At 44.1% G+C, this 22,950-nt stretch overlaps 1 protein-coding gene and 1 pseudogene across 1 annotated transcript; both read left to right on the top strand.

Annotated features, from left to right (window-relative positions):
• The first annotated feature begins 4,546 nt into the window (after positions 1-4,546).
• LOC126237987 (5S ribosomal RNA) lies at positions 4,547-4,664 on the top strand (annotated as a pseudogene).
• Positions 4,665-20,028: 15,364 nt separating this feature from the next.
• LOC126234717 (component of gems protein 1-like) lies at positions 20,029-22,090 on the top strand. Its single transcript, XM_049943465.1, has one exon. It carries the CDS (start codon positions 20,078-20,080, stop codon positions 20,984-20,986), a length of 909 nt encoding a protein of 302 aa, XP_049799422.1. The 5' UTR covers positions 20,029-20,077; the 3' UTR covers positions 20,987-22,090.
• The last annotated feature ends 860 nt before the right edge of the window (positions 22,091-22,950 follow it).

Here is a 22,950-nt window from a genome sequence, read left to right as displayed (position 1 = left end):
TGCGGCACTTCTGCGTGCTCGCGGGAGCCCTACACGAGATTAGGCAGGTGTACCAGTTTCTTTGGCTCCTTAGTGTATAGCCTTATAACACTCGATTATGTTCTGTTTCACAGCGTCCAGTCCTACAGTATTTGAGAAATGAGAACATTTTAGGCCTGAAGACTAAAATGTATTCATGTACGTTTCCTATGAGGCATTGAAGCACCTCGTACTGAGCAGCAGTTAAGTAATGGCATTAATAGGGCGAAATCGCGATTGTGAGTAAATACGTTTAATAAATTTCTGCTTGAAAACGTCATTTCTCAAAGGGACACGTTTCAGCTTTCGTTCCCGTACTCTCCAAACTACACTACTGCCGCATCTCGTCGTCATCATCGTTGTCGTTGTTGTTGTTGTCTTCATCCCGAATGCTGGTATGATGCTGCTCTGCACGGCTGTCCATCTTGTGCGAGCCTCTTCATCTCTGAACATCTACTGAAGCCCACATCCTCTCCCGCTACACATAATTCCCTCCATTACCAAGCTCACTATTTGACGATCTCTCAGGATTTTTCCTGTCAACCGATGCCTTCTTTTCGTAAAGTTGTGCCGTCTTTTCGTCAGGTTGTGCCATAAAATTGTTTTTTCCCCCACTCGACTCAGTACCTCCTCATTATTTATTCGATTTGCGTGTCTGAACTTGAGCACTCTTCTGCAGCTTCACATTTCAAAAGCTTCTACTTTCATTTTGTCTGAATTGCTTATCGTCCACATTTCACTTCCGAACAAGGCTACATTCCACACAAATACTCTTAGAAAAGACTTTCTAATACTTAAATTTGTAGTAACGTTAAGATTCTATTTTAGACTTTTTTCGATTGCGACTGTGCATTTCATAATCAATCTACTACAGTCGTCGGCAGTTATTTTGCTGCCCAAATAACATAACTCATCCGCTACTTTTAGTCTCTCATTTCCTCATCAATTCCCTCAGTGTCGCCTGACATAATTCGACTATATTCCATTGTTGTCGTTTTCTTTGTTGGTATTCATCGTGCAGTGTGTTTTCGAGAGAATATCCACTCCATTCAACTGTCGTCCGAAGTCCGTTTCCGTCATGAGAGAATTGCAATACAATCGGCAAACTTGAAACTCGTTGTAGAACTTAAGTTTCTAGAGGCGTCTAAAATGTTGAGATAATACAGCAGCCTGGTGGCATCTTCATCGACAACCGCCGGAAATTCGAAAGGTGCATACGCCGCCATTTTAAGACACCAATTCAACGAGGTATCGTCGTGCAATAACATTTAAATCCTCGGTATTCAGTGCGCAACTGTTAAGGAAACGGATGAAATTAAATTAGCAAGGGAGACGAAGGTTTTTGCTTAAATTCTGCTCGGAATTCTGTTCCCTCCCTGACCAAACCACAAAAGGGAGAGAGTTCATGCTGCGTCCCCGTTGGTTATTATTATTCACAATTGATATCTTCTGACATTGTTCATCTTTGCTTGCCTTGTGGCGCTAGTGCACGAAGTGATTTTGTGTGTGTGTGTGTGTGTGTGTGTGTGTGTGTATGTGTTTTATCTTTCCGCATATGCTCTGTGCTCTGCACAGCGAGGTTTTAAATATCCTCCCACAGCGGTCTCTCCTTGCATTTATTCCTTAAAAGTGACAGAGTGTGCACCTGTCGAAATATCGACGGTTGTTGAAGACGTCATCTTTCTGCATTCCCGTAAGTTATTTCAACCTCAAAGTTGTTATTTGTTCTCCCTGCACTTTAACCAGTCAGGTTCCTTTCAGAGTATGCTGATGTATTAGCTCCATATTTAGCTATTATATGCAACAGCTCGCTCATAGAAAGACCCGTACCTAAAGAGTGGAAAATTGCTGAAGTCACACCAACAACCAAAAAGGGAAATAGGAGTGCCGCTGAATTAAATGCCCATATCAGTAACATCGATTTGCAGTAGGGTTTTGGAACATGTACTGTGTTCGAACATTATGAATTACCTCGTAGGAAACGATTTATTGACATATAGTTAGCACGGATTCAGAAAATATCGTTCTTGTGAAACACAGCTAGCTCTTTATACTCATGAAGTAATGAGTGCTATCGACAGGGGATGTCAAACATTCCATATTTTTAGATTTCCAGAAGGTTTTCGACACCGTTCCTCACAAACGTCTTTTAACCAAACTGCATGCCTATGGAATATCGCCTCAGTTGTGCGACGGGATTCGTGATTTCCTCTCAGAAAGGTCATAGTTCGAATTAATAGACGGAAAGTGTTACAGGCCCTCTATTGTTCCTAATCTATATTAACGACATAGGAGACAATCTGAGTAGCCCTCTTAGATTGTTTGCAGGTGGTGCTGTCATTTACCGTCTTGTAAAGTCACCACATGACCAAAACGAATTGCAAAATGATTTAGATAAGATAGCTGTATGGTGCGAAAAGTGACAATCGACCCTGAATAATGAAAAGTGTGAAGTTATTCACATGAGTACTAAAAGAAATCCGCTAAATTTCGATTACGCGATAAGTCACACTGATCTGAAGGGTGTAAATTAAACCAAATACTTAGAGACTACAACTACAAATAATCTAAACTGGAACGATCACAAAGATAATGTTGTGGGTAGAACAAACCAAAGACTCCGATTCATTGGCAGAACAGTTAATAGGTGCAACAGGTCTACTAGAAATATTGCTTACACCACGCTTGTCCTCCCTTTTCTGGAGTGGTGTGGGATCCGAATCAGGTGGGGCTGACGAATGACATCGAAAAAATTCAAAGAAGGGCAGCTCGTTTTGTATTATCGCGAAATAGGGGAGATATTGCGACGGACATGATACGTGAATTGGAGTGGCAATCATTAAAAATGGTTCAAATGGCTCTGAGCACTATGGGACTCAACTTCTGAGGCCATTAGTCTCCTAGAACTTAGAACTAGTTAAACCTAACTAACCTAAGGACATCACACACATCCATGCCCGAGGCAGGATTCGAACCTGCGACCGTAGCGGTCTCGCGGTTCCAGACTGCAGCGCCTAGAACCGCACGGCCACTTCGGCCGGCACAATCATTAAAATAAAGGCGTGTTTCGTTACGACGGGATCTTCTCATGAAATATTAGTCATCAGTTTTCTCCTCCGATTGCGAAAACATTCCGTTGTCACCCATCTACATGGGGAGGAATGATCATCACGATAAAATAAGAGAAATCAAGGCTCGCAGAGAAAAATTGAAGTGCTCGTTTTTCCCGCGCTCCGTTCGAGAGTGGAACAGTAGAGAGAAAGCTTGAAGGTGGTTCCTTGAACCCTCTGCCAGGCACTGTATTGCGAATAGCACAGTAATCACGTAGATGTAATTCTCTGTGCAAATTTCTCCAAAGTTTCCTTTAAAGCTCGCACAATTACATTTTGAAAAATGTTTGGTGTAGTTCAGAACCCTGTCTCACTCCATTCGCAACCACTGCTCCCGTTTCATATACATCGAGTGCTGCTGAGTTTCTGTGTAAGTTGAGCGTAAAGTCATCTAGAGTGAACTTAGCCACTTTACCACTGGATAAAAGAGCGTAATAAACTCTAGTCAAGAAGACTACGACACGCCCGACCTTCTTAAAACTAAATATTTACGATTTCAAGGTGAAGCACTCTCCCGGCAGACTTGCCGTGGAGCACTCGCAGCCTGAGGTGTCCGGCACGCAGCGTCTCCAGCGATGGCACAGCCTGCGGTCGCCGCAAACGAAGGAAAAAAGAAAGGAGCGGCGGAGACGTCCTCCGTCCCCTCTCCTCCTCGACATAGACCAGTGTTTGAGTAAAAGTCCTTTAACATTCGTCCATCCACTCGTACATTCGTGTTACACACTTCTGCAATTAAGGGTTTTCGTGTGTCCGGCCTGTCCCGGGCCGAGCAAACAAGGCGGGCGCAGTTTGCTCAGCTGGACGGCTGGACGGCCGGACTGGACTGTGCTGGACTGCGCGGCGCCCGTTGGCCAACAGCTCGGCTCCACGCTGGCTGGCTGAGTGTTGCTCCTCCAGTCCCGTGCGCGCGCGTCGCGTCCCCGACCCTCTCCGTTAGCGCCGACGCTGCTCCGTATGGTCCCTGGCGACCAGCACTCCAGTCGCTACGTCACAGGCACTTGCGGGGTAAAGTTCGTTGCACGCACCGACACCGGCGTTTCCACGCGTACGAGAGATACGCGTTCAGTCGTCGGAAGTTTGTGTAGCTTCGGCTGTTGCTGCAGCCTTCCCGGATGCTGTCGCCCACAGGGCCATCAGCGAAATATTTAGACAGGTGTTCGGTCTTCCATGCTCGCGAGACCGCTGCGCTACGGACGTCGGGCCCACGAGATGCAATAATCAATAATTCTACAGAATCTTCGCAACGGAATGAAACTGCCCACTTGCCGAACGCAGGAGATTACTGTACTCAACAGTTAAGTGTACGAAGTCTGTCACAAAAATAAACAATAGTCGCATAACTAAGGCTGGCATTATACTACCATATTTCTTTGTCAAAGTTGGCATGTCAAATATTTATGTCAACGAAATTTGATGGTGGCAACGGCCTTGCCGCAATGGATACACCGGTTCCCGTGAGATCACCGAAGTTAAACGCTGTCGGGCGTGGTCGGCACTTGGATGGGTGATCATCCGGGCCGCCATGCGCTGTTGCCATTTTTCGGGGTGCACTCAGCCTCGTGATGCCAATTGAGGAGCTACTCGACCGAATAGTAGCGGCTTCGGTCAAGAATACCATCATAAAGACCGGGAGAGCGGTGTGCTGACCCCACGCCCCTCCTATCTGCATCCTTCCCTGAGGATGGCACGGCGGTCGGATGGTCCCGGTTGGCAACTCGTGGCCTGAAGACGGAGTGAAATTTGATGGTATAATATGGAACTTTGTCAAATCTCGCCTGTTGTCAAATAAATATTATCAAATTCAGGGCCTCACGTTAGATTTGATCATAAAAATCGTCTTCTGTTCCCTGCAATGTGAAATGTAACCGCCTGGAGCGCTGGCGTCGCTTCAGTCTCTGTAGTGTCTGTAAACATGGCTTCAAAAGTGGGTGTGTTCCATCGACCTTTTTTTTATATAATCTTGCTTCGACTAGGGTGAGGGGTGAGCAAGGGGCACATTGCATGCTATTAATTGCGTGTTGATGGGCAGGTGGAAATGCTGCAGGTGACTTCATGGCCACAATCAACGCTACAGCCATCCACCTCTACATCTGGAAACATCCAGGCAGCTTTTCAACAAGCCGGAATAGAGGATGTGGTCACACTCTAAAACAAAAAAAAATCTTTCTTAGCTTTCGATTCTACTTTGTCTATTTTTGAACTCTGGGTGCCACAAGTTAAAAAAGCGCTTCATCTGTTTTGTACTTTTTACTAATTTTGTGGTTGTTGGAACACTAACTCCATTAGTTAAATCATTCAAAAATAAAAATAATTCTTATTGCCCATATAGTGCACGAAAGATTTATTTAGCGTCACAAAGCTCCTCTTCAGTGCTTTATAAATCGCTTCGCACGTTTCTGGAATTATTTTGGTTAGTGTGCAATGCGATATTAGATAGCTGTGTTGTAAACTAGAGTAGCTCTCTTCTGTATCAAGAAATCGCAGTTTCATAGTTTGCCTGTCTTCTGCACATACAGCATTTCTCAAGAGAATATTCTGTTTTATAGTATGAGAAGGCACTTTGCTGAGAAAAAACTGAAATACACTCTCATCCATTCACAAGCCATTTATAAATAAGACTTGACGTCCTCCACATACAGCTCTCGTAAGAAACTTTGCTGAATGCTTTTACTATGCCGACGTAATATCTATGGCTTCATCCAAATATGTTTCTTTTTTTTCCGCCGCTTTTCTTCCAAATACACACACAATGCAATTTATGAAGATGGTATGTGTTCTTTCGGACATGTCCGAAAGAACAGATCCCATCTCCATATATAGTTCAGGCTAACCGGCCATCACCTTCTTCTTCTGTGTGGATGCACACGCATTGCCCGAACTCTTACGGGCCTCGATAAGATTGTCTGCCGCGAGTAATGAGTGTAGTGGGCAGGGGCACTAAGAATGTAGTGTGTGGACATTTAGTTGGGAATGTGGGTCTGACGGGGAGCGTGCAAGGAATAAATCCCTGCAGTCGCACTATCCTCTGTGGCCCCGGTGGCTCAGATGGCTAGAGCGTCTGCCTGTAAGCAGGAGATCCCAGGTTCGAGTCCCGGTCGGGGCACACATATTCAACTGTCCCCGTTGATGTATATCAATGCCTGTCGACAGCTTAGGGTCTTGATTTAATTATCATTTCAATGCAATTGGGTAGTAGCAACTGCAGCGCATAAGAACCAGTTGTCCGCCATCTTGAAATTTGACGAAAAATATGACGACAGTGTAATACCCTTTTAAGTGCCACGTCAAAGATTTGTGTAAAAGAAATTTGACAAAAATTTGATCATATTTCTTTGTCAAAGAAATACGATAATGTAATACCGGCGTAAGGAAAAACTTGTCGTGGAGGATAAGGCATACAGCCGGCCGAAGTGGCCGTGCGGTTAAAGGCGCTGCAGTCTGGAACCGCAAGACCGCTACGGTCGCAGGTTCGAATCCTGCCTCGGGCATGGATGTTTGTGATGTCCTTAGGTTAGTTAGGTTTAACTAGTTCTAAGTTCTAGGGGACTAATAACCTCAGCAGTTGAGTCCCATAGTGCTCAGAGCCATTTGAACCATTTTTTGATAAGGCATACAGGGCGGACGAAAAGTTACAAACAACACAAACACAACACATTACCATGCCTAATACCGCGTAGAAAACCACGGGGCTTTAAAAACAGCTCACAGTTATGTCAGAAAGGATAAATAAGTACCTGCACTGTTTTCAAGGGAACTTACACTATTCCTCTTGCATAACAGTGGCCAGTGGACGTAACGATGATGGTGATGGGTAGCGATCTTACACCCTTCTCTTCAAAGTGGACCACAAAGGCTCAATAATATTGAGATATGGTGACTGTGATGATCAGGGAAGATACGACATGTCATCCTCGTGCTCACAAAAGCAGTCCTGGACGATATGGGGTGTGAAGAGGAGCCCTGTTGTCTTGGAACACTGCATCACCATTATGGAAGAAACGTTCTACCCCGTTATGAACCTCATCAGCCAAAATGGTCACATAATCCTTGGACGGAACGCGATCTTGCACAGTAACCGTGGTGGTCATGGAATGCCACAACATAGCTGCCCAGATCATCACAGAATTCCCGCTTAGAACGTCATCTAGGCTAGAAGTTGGAAACGGTATCAAACAGGACTCATCCAACCAAAAGACTTCCTTCCTTTGTTGCATAGTCCAGGTTTTATGGCTGCGACACCACGTTTTCCTTTGCATCACCGATGACTGGTTTCGAAATTCGAGCTCGCCGTGCAATGCACTGCTTATAGAGCTCCCTTCGTGTTGTTTCGGAGCTGACAGGCTTCAGGAGCGGGTCATTCGATTATGCAGTGACTTTTGCAGCTGTCGTTCTCATATTTTTCGTCACAATCCTCTTCAGTGGCCGTCTGTCAGGATCACTCGTCACACACTCTCGTCGCCGTTGTGACTTGGCGGGTGATGTTTTACCGCTTTCCCTGTACGCTTTATAAATACTCGACATGGTGCCTCTCTAAACGCCAAACACTTTGGCTTCCTTGATCACGGAAGCACCAACCACATCAGGACATACAATTTTCCCACGTTTGCATTCACTTAGCTGTGACATGATAACTGCACAAGGCTCTGTTCTGACCACGACTAAGAACTGCAACGTGTTGAACACATTGCAGAGGTGTCGTTCGTAGACAAATACAATGCCAAACTTTCAGGCTTGGCTAGCATCTGCATCTATGTTCAAACGTACACTTCTCGCTTCGTTTCCATATTTGTGTTCAGGTCCTGTATATACGTATATACGAGAGAACTTGAAAACCTAAAGTACTCTTTATTACAACAGTTCAAGTAACCTTCAGTGAATTTGAACTACACTTCAAAGTGACGCAGGTACATGACACTGGGTTTCAACGTAGTCACCATGTCTATGTAAACAACGGTCGGAACGTTCTGTCAATCATTCAGTTACTCGACCGCAGAAATCCGCTGCTTGGTCACCCAGTCGAAAAGCGTTGTGTGATAGTCCTCATCACTGGAAAATCTGCGTTTGCTGCGGATCAGTTCCTCGATGGTCTGGGCACTGTCGTCTGCAGTCGACGTCGATGGCCCTCCTTCTCGATCAACACCATCCATGTCTGCGCAGCGTTGGTCAAATTCTTCTCACCGTTTCATTACGTCTGGTCGTGACATTGCATCAGGTCCAGATATAGCCAGAACTACAACGGAGAATCTGTGTGTAATTTAGAAGCTTTGCCCACAAGAAACGTATTATCCCGCGTACTTCAACTTCGGAGCGCGTTTTCAATTTTCGCGCTATTCCACTTCCACACTGTGTTGCACCAGTTGTCCGTACCGCAGCAGAACTGTCTGCAAGAATGCCAGAACGTGTGCTCTCTTCTGACAATGCGCTACCCTTGTTGCCCAGTGATCTTAATGTGGAATGACATGTGTAATTTGCTTTTTAAGTCCCTCTACCTCGCATGTGACTCACATTGCCCGATTTTACGTCGATTTATTGTATAAAGTACCTACGTATGTCGTCCAGCTGAGTGAACAGCGTGGCTGACTGTCACGCGGAAGTCCCGGGTTCGCTTTCCGATACTGCCAAGGATCTTTTCGTGATGGGAGGAGTGGTATGGATGTACTCAGACTCGTTACTTGACCTTCTGTTTGCTGTTCCAAGGTCAAGAAACCCGACAAAGCCGGGAGAGCGGTGTCCTTACGACAGGTCCCTCCATACCGCATCCGAAGACGGCATTGGCAGAGGTGCGGTTGGGTCCGATTGGCCCATCTAGGGTAAGAACGTGAAAGTTTATCTCTGTACGTGGTATTTGTGTAAGTTTTCTGAATAATACGTTATTGTGTAAGTTGGAGAGTGCATTACTGTTTGTGTCTGGTCTCAACAACGGGCCTTGTTTGGTGCGAGCCTCCCTATAGCGAGAATTCTGTGGTAGTGTGCATGAGAGATTTTTTTCCTAAGAGATGGAGCGCCTCCACGCCCACACCGACATGATGGCCAACTCTAAAAGGTCTACTGCCATCTCTGCATAAGGGTTAGTTTTCTCTAATGTGAGGTGTTGCAGGATGTGTGTACTGAGATGCCTGCGTAACTCTGGTTAAGGTTAACCACTAACACACGCTAATCTGGATATACAGGTAGATTGGGTCGAAAGTCGAACGAAGGGTAGCGGTTTGCAGGGCAGAGAAGAAATAGTGCCAAGACAAGAGCAAGGAAAAAAAAACCTCTCCAATAGTTTGGTCGGGTAGTAAGAGCAGAAGCGGATGTCTTCCTGGCTGCGACAGGTCATTCAAGGGTACGCTTTGTTAGTAGTGGCTATCATGCAGGTCGATACCTTTGAGCCGGCCGAAGTGGCCGTGCGGTTAAAGGCGCTGCAGTCTGGAACCGCAAGACCGCTACGGTCGCAGGTTCGAATCCTGCCTCGGGCATGGTTGTTTGTGATGTCCTTAGGTTAGTTAGGTTTAACTAGTTCTAAGTTCTAGGGGACTAATGACCTCAGCAGTTGAGTCCCATAGTGCTCAGAGCCATTTTGATACCTTTGACGTTGTGCGGTGCTGTTACTCGGCGGCTGCCGCTGGGTGCCGGTGGTGATCTCTCGGTCAGCGTCAGCATACCTGTAACAGTTAGGTTCATCATCATTTTGTGTCCGATAGGTCATATATCAGAAGCACAGTGTAGGAAGATTTGTATGTACGTTAGTGGGCGAGCTCGTCGGTTTTCCTGCTGTAGCCATTTGGTCGGCTTTAATAACAGCTGGAATATCCAGTCAACGTTGCTGATATACAGGGGCTTGCCGACGTTTGTCACTTGTTGGTGTATGTTAGCTTGCCATAGGTGGTTATGCCCCAGATAGTAGTGTCTTTGGCCGCTTATGCTTCCACCTATGGTTGTGATTAGCAGGAGAGAGAGTTGCCTGGGACGCAGACGTTGATTTTATGATGGAATGTAAAGTGAAGATGTAAATTTAATTGTGACAAGAAAGTATTGCTGGGTTGATGTTACAAGGAAGCTTTACGAGTACATGTATTATTGGAAATAATACATGTAAGGTAAAGAATTTAATTTTTTGTTACTTTCCTTTTGCCAGCGCGTTAGTGTAAATGAGTTCGCTGATAATTGGTAACAGTGAGTTCTATGTTGAGTAACCCCAGAATGTACGTAAACAGATTTGATGTAAAGGCTAATTAGATATTTCCCTTTCGTAATGTTTGTAAGATCTCTTAACACAGGTATACGTAATTTGAGGATTTGTCTTTGTGCCTTTTAGTGATGTTAGATAATGCTTGCTTGTTTGTGACTACGTCAGCAAAGAAACGTTTTCGTTTAGTCAAAAGGATGTAATTTTTCTGAGTAATGTAATTTCAATTGCCAGATGTTTTGAAAAGCCAAACTTAACTTCCAATACAGCTTCACTATTGAAAATCAGTGTCGGTAATTCAACCAAATCACTACCGCCTCCCTGTCCAGGTAATTTTTTTGAGACATTCAGTTTTTCTTAAATGTCTTCATTTATCACCCAAAGAATTTCATGTGTGTATCAAAGTATTACGTCAGCATTGCACACCTCTGAGCCTGTAGCTAGTATATTTCATTCTTCTTCTTGAGAGAGCAGAATATAACACGATCCACCGTTGCTGCATAAGAGGTAAGACAATTTTATTTATTTGTTATGTGCACAGGGACCAAAGCTATCAGTTTCGATAGAACCAGAGGATTCAGTGCCTAAGGGGCAGAATGTATTTTCCAGTGACTGTATTTATTTATTGGTATTGGGAGTTGCATTGCCCAATCAATTTGTATGAAGTTTTTCTAACAGTAACACAGAGATGGCACACTACTTGTAGTTACAACACGCTATACGATAACTCCAGTTTTGTATTCATTTCCAGTTCATTTATGCATATCAATAAAGTTAAAGAACGTTACAAAGTTTTCACTGATATTAGTTAATGGCTAGAAAATATAAGCGAGACTTTGAAAAATGAACTTGTTAAGAGAGGGACGTGTGAATACAGAATAAAGATGCATTTTTTCAACAGATAATACTGGCAGACAGTTTCTCTGTATTGGTTTTATGTGAAATTAGAAAATGGTGGGAGAGATTCAAGGACATTTTTGTATTCTCCTGTGAAATGTGCTGTATATTGCTTTCCCTGCTTGGTTTTTGAAAGAAATAAAGGAAAAAGTTCTCTCGTACAGTCATATGTAGATAATGAAGGAAGTTGTCATCACGTTGAAGCATTTGAAAACTGGAAAGAGTTCGAAATGCGGCTAGAGAAATGTGAAACTACGATTTGTGCTGTTCAGTTAGAAAAACATAAATGATTTGAAAAATATGAATCTGTATTAACAAGAATTGTTGAGTGTGTGGTGTATTTATCCAGATAATCATTAACCTTACGTGGTCACTCAGAAGATCTTTGTGGCGTGATAACTGTGGAAATTTTCTTGAAACTTTCAAGCTACTTGCCAAATGTGATCCAGTTGCGAATCACTATCCTTACGAAGTCCGCCTCCGGTAGCTGAGTGGTTTGATCGGTGCTTAATAATAGGGCTAGCTGCCCTCTGTAATAAAAAAAACTGGGTAACTGGATCAACAACGAACTTCAAAAAATGGCTCTGAGCACTATGGGACTCAACTGCTGAGGTCATTAGTCCCCTAGAACTTAGAACTACTTAAACCTAACTAACCTAAGGACATCAGACACATCCATGCCCGAGGCAGGATTCGAACCTTCGACCGTAGCAGTCGCGCGATTCCGGACTGAAGCGCCTAGAACCGCTCGGCCACCAGCGCCCGGCTCTATATCATCAACTACATCTGTGCTCCACAAGCCACCTTGCGGTGTGTGAAGGAGATCATTTCGTGTACAACAGTCATTTCCTCCCCTTTTTGCTCCAGTAGTGAATGGTTCGGAGGAAGAACGATTGCCGGTAAGATTCCGTGTGGACTTAAATCTCTCCAATAGTTTATCTTCATGGTGTTTCGTGACACATACATAGAAGGAAGCAACTTACTTGTTGGCTCTTCTAGGAACGTACGCTATCGCAACTTTAACAGTAAAACCACACCGTGATGCACAACGCTTCTCTTACATCTTCTGTCAGTGCAGTTAGCTATCACCCTGTCGCTTTCGTGCTTCCTAAATAGACCTGTAATGAAAAGCGCTGCTCTTCTTTGGATCTTTTCTATTTACTCTATAAATCCTATCTGCTACGGATCGCACACTGACGAGCGATATTCAAGTATTAATCGAAAGTACGTCCTTTGTTGACGGACTACATTATCTGATGGTTTTTCCAATGTATCTCACTCTGTCATCTGTCATTCTGCGGTTAGTTTTACGCGGTCGTTCCACTTTAAATCTTTCCAAATGCATACCCCTAGATACTTTATGGAAGTAGCTGGTTCCAGTGATTGGTCTGAAATCGTGTAATCATACGGTAATGAGTCTTTCTGCCTATTTATGTGTGACGTAACACGCTACACTTGTTTATGCTGAGGGTCAGTTGCCACGCTCTGCGCCAAGCGTCGATCCGCTGCAGGTTCTCCTGCATTTTGCTGCAATTTTTGAACGTTACGACTTTTCTTTATGCAACAGCATCATTTGCGAAAAGCCTCATGGAACTTCCGATGTTGTCTACTACGTCATTTATATATTTCGTGAAAAGTAATGGGCCTGTAACACACTCTTGGGACACACTCGGAGTCACTTTTACGTCTTTGAGAATGACATGCTGTGCTCTGACTGTTGGAAAATCGTCAATCCAGTACACGGAACTGGATCGCATGCCTTAACGCAAGTCGAAGAACACGATATCTACCTGGACGCCGGTATCTACAGCCTTCTGGGTCTCGCGGAGGAACAGAGCGTGGTGGGTTTCACACTAGTGTTATTCTTGTTTTCGGAAACCTTGTTGATTCCGACGGAGCATATTTTCGATCTCCAGAAATGTCACAATACGAGAGCATATAACACGTTCCAAATTTTGCTATAGACCGACGTCAGAGATATAGGTCTATACTTTTGTGCGTCTGTTCGACGACCCTTCTTGAAAACGTAAATAACCGGTGCTTTTTCCTAATCGTCACAAACACTTCGCTGTTTCAGAGACCTATGGTACACTGCTACTAGAAGAGGGTCAAGTTCTTTCGCGTATGTACATAATGACTCTACAACTGATACTTAAACGTTTGGCAGTGGATTCATAAAGCTACTTTAATACTTGTTCTCTACTGTTCACTCTCGAATAGCACGTTGGAAAAAGTGATCACCTAAGTCTTTCCCTGCATGCTGTGATTTCTCACGATGTAGATGGGAGTAATGATGATAATGTTTGGTGTGGGCGGCGTTCAACTGCGTCGTCATCAGCGCCCATACAAACTTCCAATCTTTACACAGTCCAGTCTAACCACTTTCACGAATGATGAGGAAATGATGAGGACAACATAAGCACCTAGTCCGGGGGGAGAGAAAATCCCCAACCCGACCGGGAATCGAACCCAGGACCCCGTGATCCAGAGGCAGCAACCCTAGCCACTAGACCACGAGCTCCGGGCAGTTGCGAGTAAGCAAAACACTTTGGTATTCTGAGGAGAAAGTTGTTGATTGAAATTTTATGAAAAGACTTCACCGGAACTAAAAACACTTTAGTGTTCATAATAACCATATTAACTCCTTTAGCATATCTGTGATACTTTCGTCCCTATTTTGCGACATTACGAAATGAGCTATCCTTCTTTGAATTTTTTCGATCCCCCGAGTCAACGCATTGGATAAGGTTGCCATATCGCGCAGCAGTACTCTAGAAAAGGACTGCCAATCACAGTGCAGGCAGGCTCTTTAGCAGAGTGGTCGCACCTTTTAATTGTTCTGTCAGTAGAGTCTAGTGTTTGGTGCGCCTTCCCTGTAACACTCTCTGTGCGACGTTCGCAGTTGTATTCCGTTGTTGTTGTTGTGGTCTTCAGTCCTGAGACTGGTTTGATGCAGCTCTCCATGCTACTCTATCCTGTGCAAGCTTCTTCATCTCCCAGTACCTACTGCAACCTACATCCTTCTGAATCTGCTTAGTGTATTGATCTCTTGGTCTCCCTCTACGATTTTTACCCTCCACGCTGCCCTCCAATGCTAAATTTGTGATCCCTTGATGCCTCAAAACATGTCCTACCAACCGATCCCTTCTTCTAGTCAAGTTGTGCCACAAACTTCTCTTCTCCCCAATCCTATTCAATACCTCCTCATTAGTTACGTGATCTACCCACCTTATCTTCAGCATTCTTCTGTAGCACCACATTTCGAAAGCTTCTATTCTCTTCTTGTCCAAACTGGTTATCGTCCATGTTTCACTTCCATACATGGCTACACTCCATACAAATACTTTCAGAAACGACTTCCTGACACTTAAATCTATACTCGATGTTAACAAATTTCTCTTCTTCAGAAACGCTTTCCTTGCCATTGCCAGTCTACATTTTATATCCTCTCTACTTCGACCATCATCAGTTATTTTACTCCCTAAATAGCAAAACTCCTTTACTACTTTAAGTGTCTCATTTCCTAATCTAATCCCCTCAGCATCACCCGATTTAATTTGACTACATTCCATTATCCTCGTTTTGCTTTTGTTGATGTTCATCTTATATCCTCCTTTCAAGACACTGTCCATTCCGTTCAACTGCTCTTCCAAGTCCTTTGCTGTCTCTGACAGAATTACAATGTCATCGGCAAACCTCAAAGTTTTTACTTCTTCTCCATGAATTTTAATACCTACTCCGAATTTTTCTTTTGTTTCCTTTACTGCTTGCTCAATATACAGATTGAATAACATCGGGGAGAGGCTACAACCCTGTCTCACTCCTTTCCCAACCACTGCTTCCCTTTCATGCCCCTCGACTCTTATAACTGCCATCTGGTTTCTGTACAAATTGTAAATAGCCTTTCGCTCTCTGTATTTTACCCCTGCCACCTTCAGAATTTGAAAGAGAGTATTCCAGTTAACGTTGTCAAAAGCTTTCTCTAAGTCTACAAATGCTAGAAACGTAGGTTTGCCTTTTCTTAATCTTTCTTCTAAGATAAGTCGTAAGGTTAGTATTGCCTCACGTGTTCCAACATTTCTACGGAATCCAAACTGATCTTCCCCGAGGTCCGCTTCTACCAGTTTTTCCATTCGTCTGTAAAGAATTCGCGTTAGTATTTATCAGCTGTGACTTATTAAACTGATAGTTCGGTAATTTTCACATCTGTCAACACCTGCTTTCTTTGGGATTGGAATTATTATATTCTTCTTGAAGTCTGTGGGTATTTCGCCTGTCTCATACATCTTGCTCACCAGATGGTAGAGTTTTGTCATGACTGGCTCTCCCAAGGCTATCAGTAATTCTAATGGAATGTTGTCTACTCCCGGGGCCTTGTTTCGACTCAGGTCTTTCAGTGCTCTGTCAAACTCTTCGCGCAGTATCTTATCTCCCATTTCATCTTCATCTACATCCCCTTCCATTTCCATAATACTGTCCTCAAGTACATCGCCCCTGTATAAACCCTCTATATACTCTTTCCACCTTTCTGCCTTCCCTTCTTTGCTTAGAACTGGGTTGCCATCTGAGCTCTTGGTATTCATACAAGTGGTTCTCTTCTCTCCAAAGGTCTCTTTAATTTTCCTGTAGGCAGTATCTATCTTACCCCTAGTGAGACAAGCCTCTATATCCTTACATTTGTCCTCTAGCCATCCCTGCTTAGCCATTTTGCACTTCCTGTCGATCTCATTTTTGAGACGTTTGTATTCCCTTTTGCCTGCTTCATTTACTGCATTTTTATATTTTCTCCTTTCATCAATTAAATTCAATGTATCTTCTGTTACCCAAGGATTTCTATTAGCCCTCGTCTTTTTACCTACTTGATCCTCTGCTGCCTTCACTACTTCATCCCTCAGAGCTACCCATTCTTCTTCTACTGTATTTCTTTCCCCCATTCCTGTCAATTGTTCCCTTATGCTCTCCCTGAAACTCTCTACAACCTCTGGTTCTTTCAGTTTATCCAGGTCCCATCTCCTTAAATTCCCACCTTTTTGCAGTTTCTTCAGTTTCAATCTGCAGCTCATAACCAATAGATTGTGGTCAGAATCCACATCTGCCCCTGGAAATGTCTTACAATTTAAAACCTGGTTCCTAAATCTCTGTCTTACCATTATATAATCTATCTGATACCTATTAGTATCTCCAGGATTCTTCCAGGTATACAACCTTCTTTTATGATTCTTGAACCAAGTGTTAGCTATGATTAAGTTATGCTCTGTGCAAAATTCTACAAGGCGGCTTCCTCTTTCCTTTCTTCCCCCCAATCCATATTCACCTACTATGTTTCCTTCTCTCCCTTTTCCTACTGACGAATTCCAGTCACCCATGACTATTAAATTTTCGTCTCCCTTCACTACCTGAATAATTTCTTTTATCTCGTCATACATTTCATCAATTTCTTCATCATCTGCAGAGCTAGTTGGCATATAAACTTGTACTACTGTAGTAGGCATGGGCTTTGTGTCTATCTTGGCCACAATAATGCGTTCACTATGCTGTTTGTAGTAGCTAACCCGCACTCCTATTTGTTTATTCATTATTAAACCTACTCCTGCATTACCCCTATTTGATTTTGTATTTATAACCCTGTAATCACCTGACCAAAAGTCTTGTTCCTCCTGCCACCGAACTTCACTAATTCCCACTATATCTAACTTTAACCTATCCATTTCCCTTTTTAAATTTTCTAACCTACCTGCCCGATTAAGGGATCTGACATTCCACGCTCCGATCCGTAGAATGCCAGTTTTCTTTCTCCTGATAACGACGTCCTCTTGAGTAGTCCCCGCCCGGAGATCCGAATGGGGGACTATTTTACCTCCGGAATATTTTACCCAAGAGGACGCCATCATCATTTAATCATACAGTAATGCTGCATGTCCTCAGGAAAAATTACGGCTGTAGTTTCCCCTTGCTTTCAGCCGTTCGCAGTACCAGCACAGCAAGGCCGTTTTGGTTAATGTTACAAGGCCAGATCAGTCAATCATCCAGACTGTTGCCCCTGGAACTACTGAAAAGGCTGCTGCCCCTCTTCAGGAACCACATGTTTGTCTGGTCTCTCAACAGATACCCCTCCGTTGTGGTTGCACCTACGGTACGGCCATCTGTATCGCTGAGGCACGCAAGCCTCCCCACCAACGGCAAGGTCCATGGTTCATGGTATTTAAATGAATTGGCTGTCTTTAAATTTTTGGGGTTTATCATTTATTCGAAATTTAACGCAATGCTTTACTACTCTTGTGGAGTACACTGCATATTTTATTGTTCAGGACCAATTACCTCTTTTCGTACGTATCTAAATCAATTTGAAATTCTTTTTATGTGATGGTGATTATATTAGACGGTAAACATCAGCATAACTGCAAACAATCCAAAAGGCCGCCAGATTGTCTCCTAAATTGTTTGTAAAGATTGGAAAGAGCAGACGCCCTATAGGACTTCCTTTGAAAACTAAGATGTAACTTCAGTGGCACTAGATGACTTTCCGTCAGTTACTACGAACTCGATATTTCTGGCAGGAAATCATGAATCCAGTAGCATAACTTAGACGAAATTCCGCAGGTATGTAGATTGATTAGAAGCCGCTTGTGAGAACCGCTGTCAAAAGCCTTCTGGAAACCTAAAAGTATGGAGTCAACTTAAGATCCCAGGTCGACAGCTGCAATTGTTTCGTGTGAATGAATGACCAGCTGTGTTTCACAAGAACGATATTTTATGAATCGTGTTGGTTGTGTGTCAGTGGATCGTTTCCTTCAACGTATTTAGTAATACTGGAAAGCCTAATATGTTTCAAAATCTTACTACCTTACATTTATTTATTTATTTACACCTCAAGTTCCGTAGGACCAAATTGAGGAACAAACCTCCAAGGTCATGGAACATGTCAGTAGGCGAAATTACACGATAAAAGTAATAACAGATAAAAATAAAATGTTTGTGAGCCCAAAAAAGTCAAGCCATAAGTTTAAGTAAACGCAATCAACAATACAACAAGAATCAGCTTAATTTTCCAAGAAACTCCTCGAGAGAATAGAAGGAGTGACCGTGAGTAAACTTGAGTTTCGATTTGAAAGCGCTTGGATTACTGTTAAGATTTGTGAATTCTCGTGGTAGCTTATTGAAAATGGATGGAACAGTATACTGCACACCTTTCTGCACAAGAGTTAAGGAAGTCCGATCCAAATGCAGGTTTGATTTCTGCCGAGTATTAGCTGAGTTAAAGCTGCCTATTCTTGGGAATAAGTTAATATTGTTAACAAGAAATGACAGTAAGGAATATGTATGTTGGGAGGCAAATGTCAAAATACCCAGACTCGTGAACAGGGGTCGACAAGAGGTTCGTGCCCGAACCGCCCGTTTGTGAACCAAAAATATCCTTTTAGAATGGGAAGAGTTACCCCAAAATATAATGCCACACGACGGAGCCGCGCGGGATTAGCCGAGCGGTCTGCGGCGCTGCAGTCATGGACTGTACGGCTGGTCCCGGTGGAGGTTCGAGTCCTCCCTCGGGCATGGGTGGGTGTGTTTGTCCTTAGGATAATTTTAGGTTAAGTAGTGTGTAAGCTTAGATTTCACACACATTTGAACATTTTTTTGAACACACGACGTAAGTGAATGAAAATAAGCAAAGTAGACCAATTTTCGTGAAGAACGATCACTCACTTCAGATCTCGTTCGAATAGTAAAAATGGTAGCATTAAGTCTTTGAACAAGATCCTGAAAGTGGGCTTTCCACGAAAAAGTCGTCGTGATACTCTTCCAACCGCTCGTTGAAGTCTCCGTCGCTTCGGCACAACGGGTACTGCCAGAAACCGTCGTCTTGGAAGTTAGGCATTAAACCGACGCCATTGTCTCCGCCTGTACAGCTCCGGTGACAGTAACTAGAGTCCTCCGCTCCGACGTTCCCACCTCCTTGCTGAAATTTTCCCGACACGAACGGGTACGTGGTGACGGCGTTGTTGACGCAGGTGGGGCTGGGCGTCGAAGTGTACGAAGAGGGCTACAGGCCGTCCGGACTGGACACGGGGCTTCAGTTTCACTAATCATATGCCCATTCTGAGAAATTAAAACGTCAGGTTCTGTTGAATTTAGTGTCGGAAACTGTAAAAACTGAGCCTTACTGTGATTCAGCGTTAGTTTATTTTCTACAAGCCAGTAATTTGTGTCATGAACTGCACACAACATCCTTTCCTACCAAGCTAGTGTCATCAGCAAACAGACATATTTTAAAGTTACCCATAATACTAGAGGGCATATCATTTATATAAATAAAGAACAGGAGTCACCCCAACACTGATCCTTGGGGCACTCCCCCCTCCCCCCCCCCCCCGCCCTCCTCCCCCACTTGACCCCACATCACAGCCATCCTGGACACTGTGAATGATGACTGTTTGCTGTCTGTTGCTAAAGTAAGAGGTGAACCAATCGAGAGCTACTCCCCATCGGCGTTAAAATAATTTCCGAAAGTTTGTGTAAGGTCAAGTTGCGAGCGACGCATTAAAGGAACATTCCCCAGGCTTCGCCGGCGGAACGTACCGCCGGGCGGCGTATGGCACGCAGTAGCGGGCAGGTAGGCGCCGGGGAGCGCTCGCAGATGATGAGCGCTCGGTGGGGGGAGGCAGAAGTGGAGCGACAGAGAGAGAAGAGATGGATGCAGGGTGGTGGCTGCTGTGGGCGCTCCCCGCCCAGCGCGAGATGAAGGAAAACCTCTGGAAGGCTGTCCTTGGGTCACGTGACCGGGCCGCAGCAGCCCGGCGGAGGAGCGGCGCGCCGGCAGTACGGCAGCGGACCGCGGGCCGCCGCTCACCTCGCGCAGTGCCGCTGCGGACCCCGCGCCGGTAGCATGTCTTCCGCGGTCTACATCGGCAGCCACTGCTCGTCGGCCGCTGCCGACGGCGCCTCAGACGGCTACCACAGCCCCGTGTCCAGCCCGGACAGTCTGTACGCGTCTTCGTTCACTTCGACGCCCAGCCCCACCTGCGTCAACAACGCCGTCACCACGTACCCGTTCGTGTCGGGAAAATTTCAGCAAGGAGGCGGGAACGTCGGAGCGGAGGACTCTAGTTACTGTCACCGGAGCTGTACAGGCGGAGACAATGGCGTCGGTTTAATGTCTAACTTCCAAGACGACGGTTTCTGGCAGTACCCGTTGTACGGAAGCGACGGAGACTTCAACGAGCGGTTGGAAGAGTATCACGACGACTTTTTCGACAACCACCGCAACATCCCCAGTCAGTACCACCAGCACAACCAGTCGCACCGGAGCAGTCATTGCGCTGAAAATAATAACCAGTACCATCACCAGAACGTTCAGCACCATCATAGTCACCAGCAATCAGCGCCCATACCTCCGAGTCCAGCTGTCACGCAAAAGTTCGATGATGTGGCCAAGCAGGGAGTGTCACTGACGCAATACCCCGCGGCTCAGTACAGCATCAGCACCAAAAGGTCCGCGTCTCTGCTAAAGACGCCTGTCAGTCAAACCCAACACCACAACCAGCACAGTCATCACAACCACCACCACCACAGTCATCACCACCACGGTCCTACGGGACTTGAGATAATGCGGAAACGGCGGCTTGCAGCGAACGCCAGGGAGCGCCGCCGGATGAACAGTCTCAACGACGCCTTCGACCGTCTGCGCGATGTTGTGCCGTCGCTAGGCAACGACCGGAAGCTGTCCAAGTTCGAGACGCTGCAGATGGCGCAGACGTACATCGCGGCGCTCTACGAGTTGCTGCAGCGCGAGTGAAGAGCAGCGTCGCGGCTGAGTGCATAGCTACCACGCGTTGACGTAGCCAACGCTACTGACAACGTGGGTACGGAGCTCTCGCATCGGTGCAATACATCGTAGCGCCCGCTGCCTGTGCTCTTCCTGTCACCGTTCCTAACTGGTAACTGTTACTCCTGTAATACAGTGGATTTACTTTGTGTTTTCTCCGCAGTAAGTGACAACAAGTACTGCATTTAGTTTTGTAGAAAGTAGTCCAGAAAATGCTACGGAAGTCAGTGCAATGTGAGTTTCCACTTTTTTTCTGTTCAAGTATTTTGGTATTTATGAGTGATACCTGCTGTCGGAAAACGATAGTAATGGGAAAGCATAAACATTACTGTAATTCTTTGCACCATTTCGAACATCCCATGTAGTTTGAAAATCATCATTGAAAAGTTTATGTAAGTAGACACAGTTCGTAAACATATCTACTTGCGTAGATATTACGAAACCATCATCTAAAATCCGAGTTTTCGAAGAAAAGTAACTTCCTCCACTTTAATCAATAAAATAACACCTATTATTTTTCAAAATATTTGCATTTACATTCGACATTAGTTAACGATTTCAAATATTTTCTACACGTACAGTAATAGCTTGTTGAACTTTAAATTTGTTGCCATAATTGAGAAATGTCTTCATTCCTTTGCTACAGATTTCTATTCCTGTCTTTTAAATTTTGGTAGTGAATAAATGCACAGCTTGTGTCATGAGCTTTTTAATGGCGGAACTGTCAAACGATTTTATACACATGCCATATTTTTGAAAAGTAAAAATACTGAAAGTTATTTAATCATAAAGCATAACTTTTTCTTACTATTATCACCCAGAATAAAATCCTCGTGTTAAAAGTAATTGCTGAGATTATGGTTGTGATAGTTAATAATATCTATTTGTTCCTGTTTAATATTTATACACTGAGAATTAAAATATTTTTTTATTAATGTGCTCAAGACGTAATTACAAATGCTACATAGTTGTTGGATTTTTGAAAACAGGACTGTATTGTGCTCAATGTTAGACGTCAGTCGGAAGTCCGTTTTCATGTAAACTACTGTATATATGTGTAAATTACTTTATAGATGTGAGATTACCACTACAAAACGTTGTTTTAAAATAAATGTTTTGCATCATGTAACAATTTTCCATCAATTATCCTCCCTCCCCATCCATCTCACAATTTGAAATCTATAAACTGATTATTAATGTTTTAAAAAACTGAGTTCATGTGGTGTACCACAGTAGCGGTTCTAAATGTCTACTTCATTGGGCGAACAGCGTCTTTGTTTTTGCACAGAGTGAATTTAGTTCAAATCAGTGTGTCAAATATTCATGTTTTTGATGTGGTATCGTATGTCTTGGCTTTGAATTACAATTAGCAGATCTTTGTATTACTAGAACTTGCTGTGGTGTTGAGTTACTACTGGTGCAGTTTCACGTTATTGGATAATCCCACAGCTATAATTTTACTGTCTAGAAATACTTAATCTACCAGGTTCGTCAATATCCTGCCGTTCCGATAACTGAAAACCTGAATTTCGCACCAACCGCGGCACAAGACCGCCAGTAATTATTGACGTACGTCAGACGTCGAGAAGAGGGATATAATTGACGTGATACATGTTAAGCAGCTCCAGCCTGGTCTCGTTACGAGGTCGGACGTTTAGTTCCGAAGAACGGTGATAATTACACTTTACGTCCCGCCACTGCCCTCTCGCTGAGCGGTAATAACCAGCACTTAACGCGTGGGCTAGTTTTTACCTTTAAATTTAACTCTGAGAGAGACGAAAAGAGGACTTGTGGCGAATTGCAACAGAAACTGATTGGAGGGCTTTGCTCTTTCATAAGCCTGCTACCACGTGTGGCGTCTGTTTATGTTAACAATTGTGAGATTTTCTTCTCCTTCCCTTTTAGTTCACCATTCTTCAAAAGGTTTAGACCGT

This window comes from Schistocerca nitens, chromosome 2, assembly GCF_023898315.1.
Source record: "Schistocerca nitens isolate TAMUIC-IGC-003100 chromosome 2, iqSchNite1.1, whole genome shotgun sequence".
In the NCBI taxonomy this organism is placed as follows: Eukaryota; Metazoa; Arthropoda; class Insecta; order Orthoptera; family Acrididae; genus Schistocerca; species Schistocerca nitens.
This window is presented reverse-complemented; position numbering and strand designations above follow the sequence as displayed.

Coding starts and splice junctions, on each gene's coding strand:
- LOC126234717 (XM_049943465.1), top strand. CDS start 20,078: ATGTCTTCCGCGGTCTACATCGGCAGCCACTGCTCGTCGGCCGCTGCC.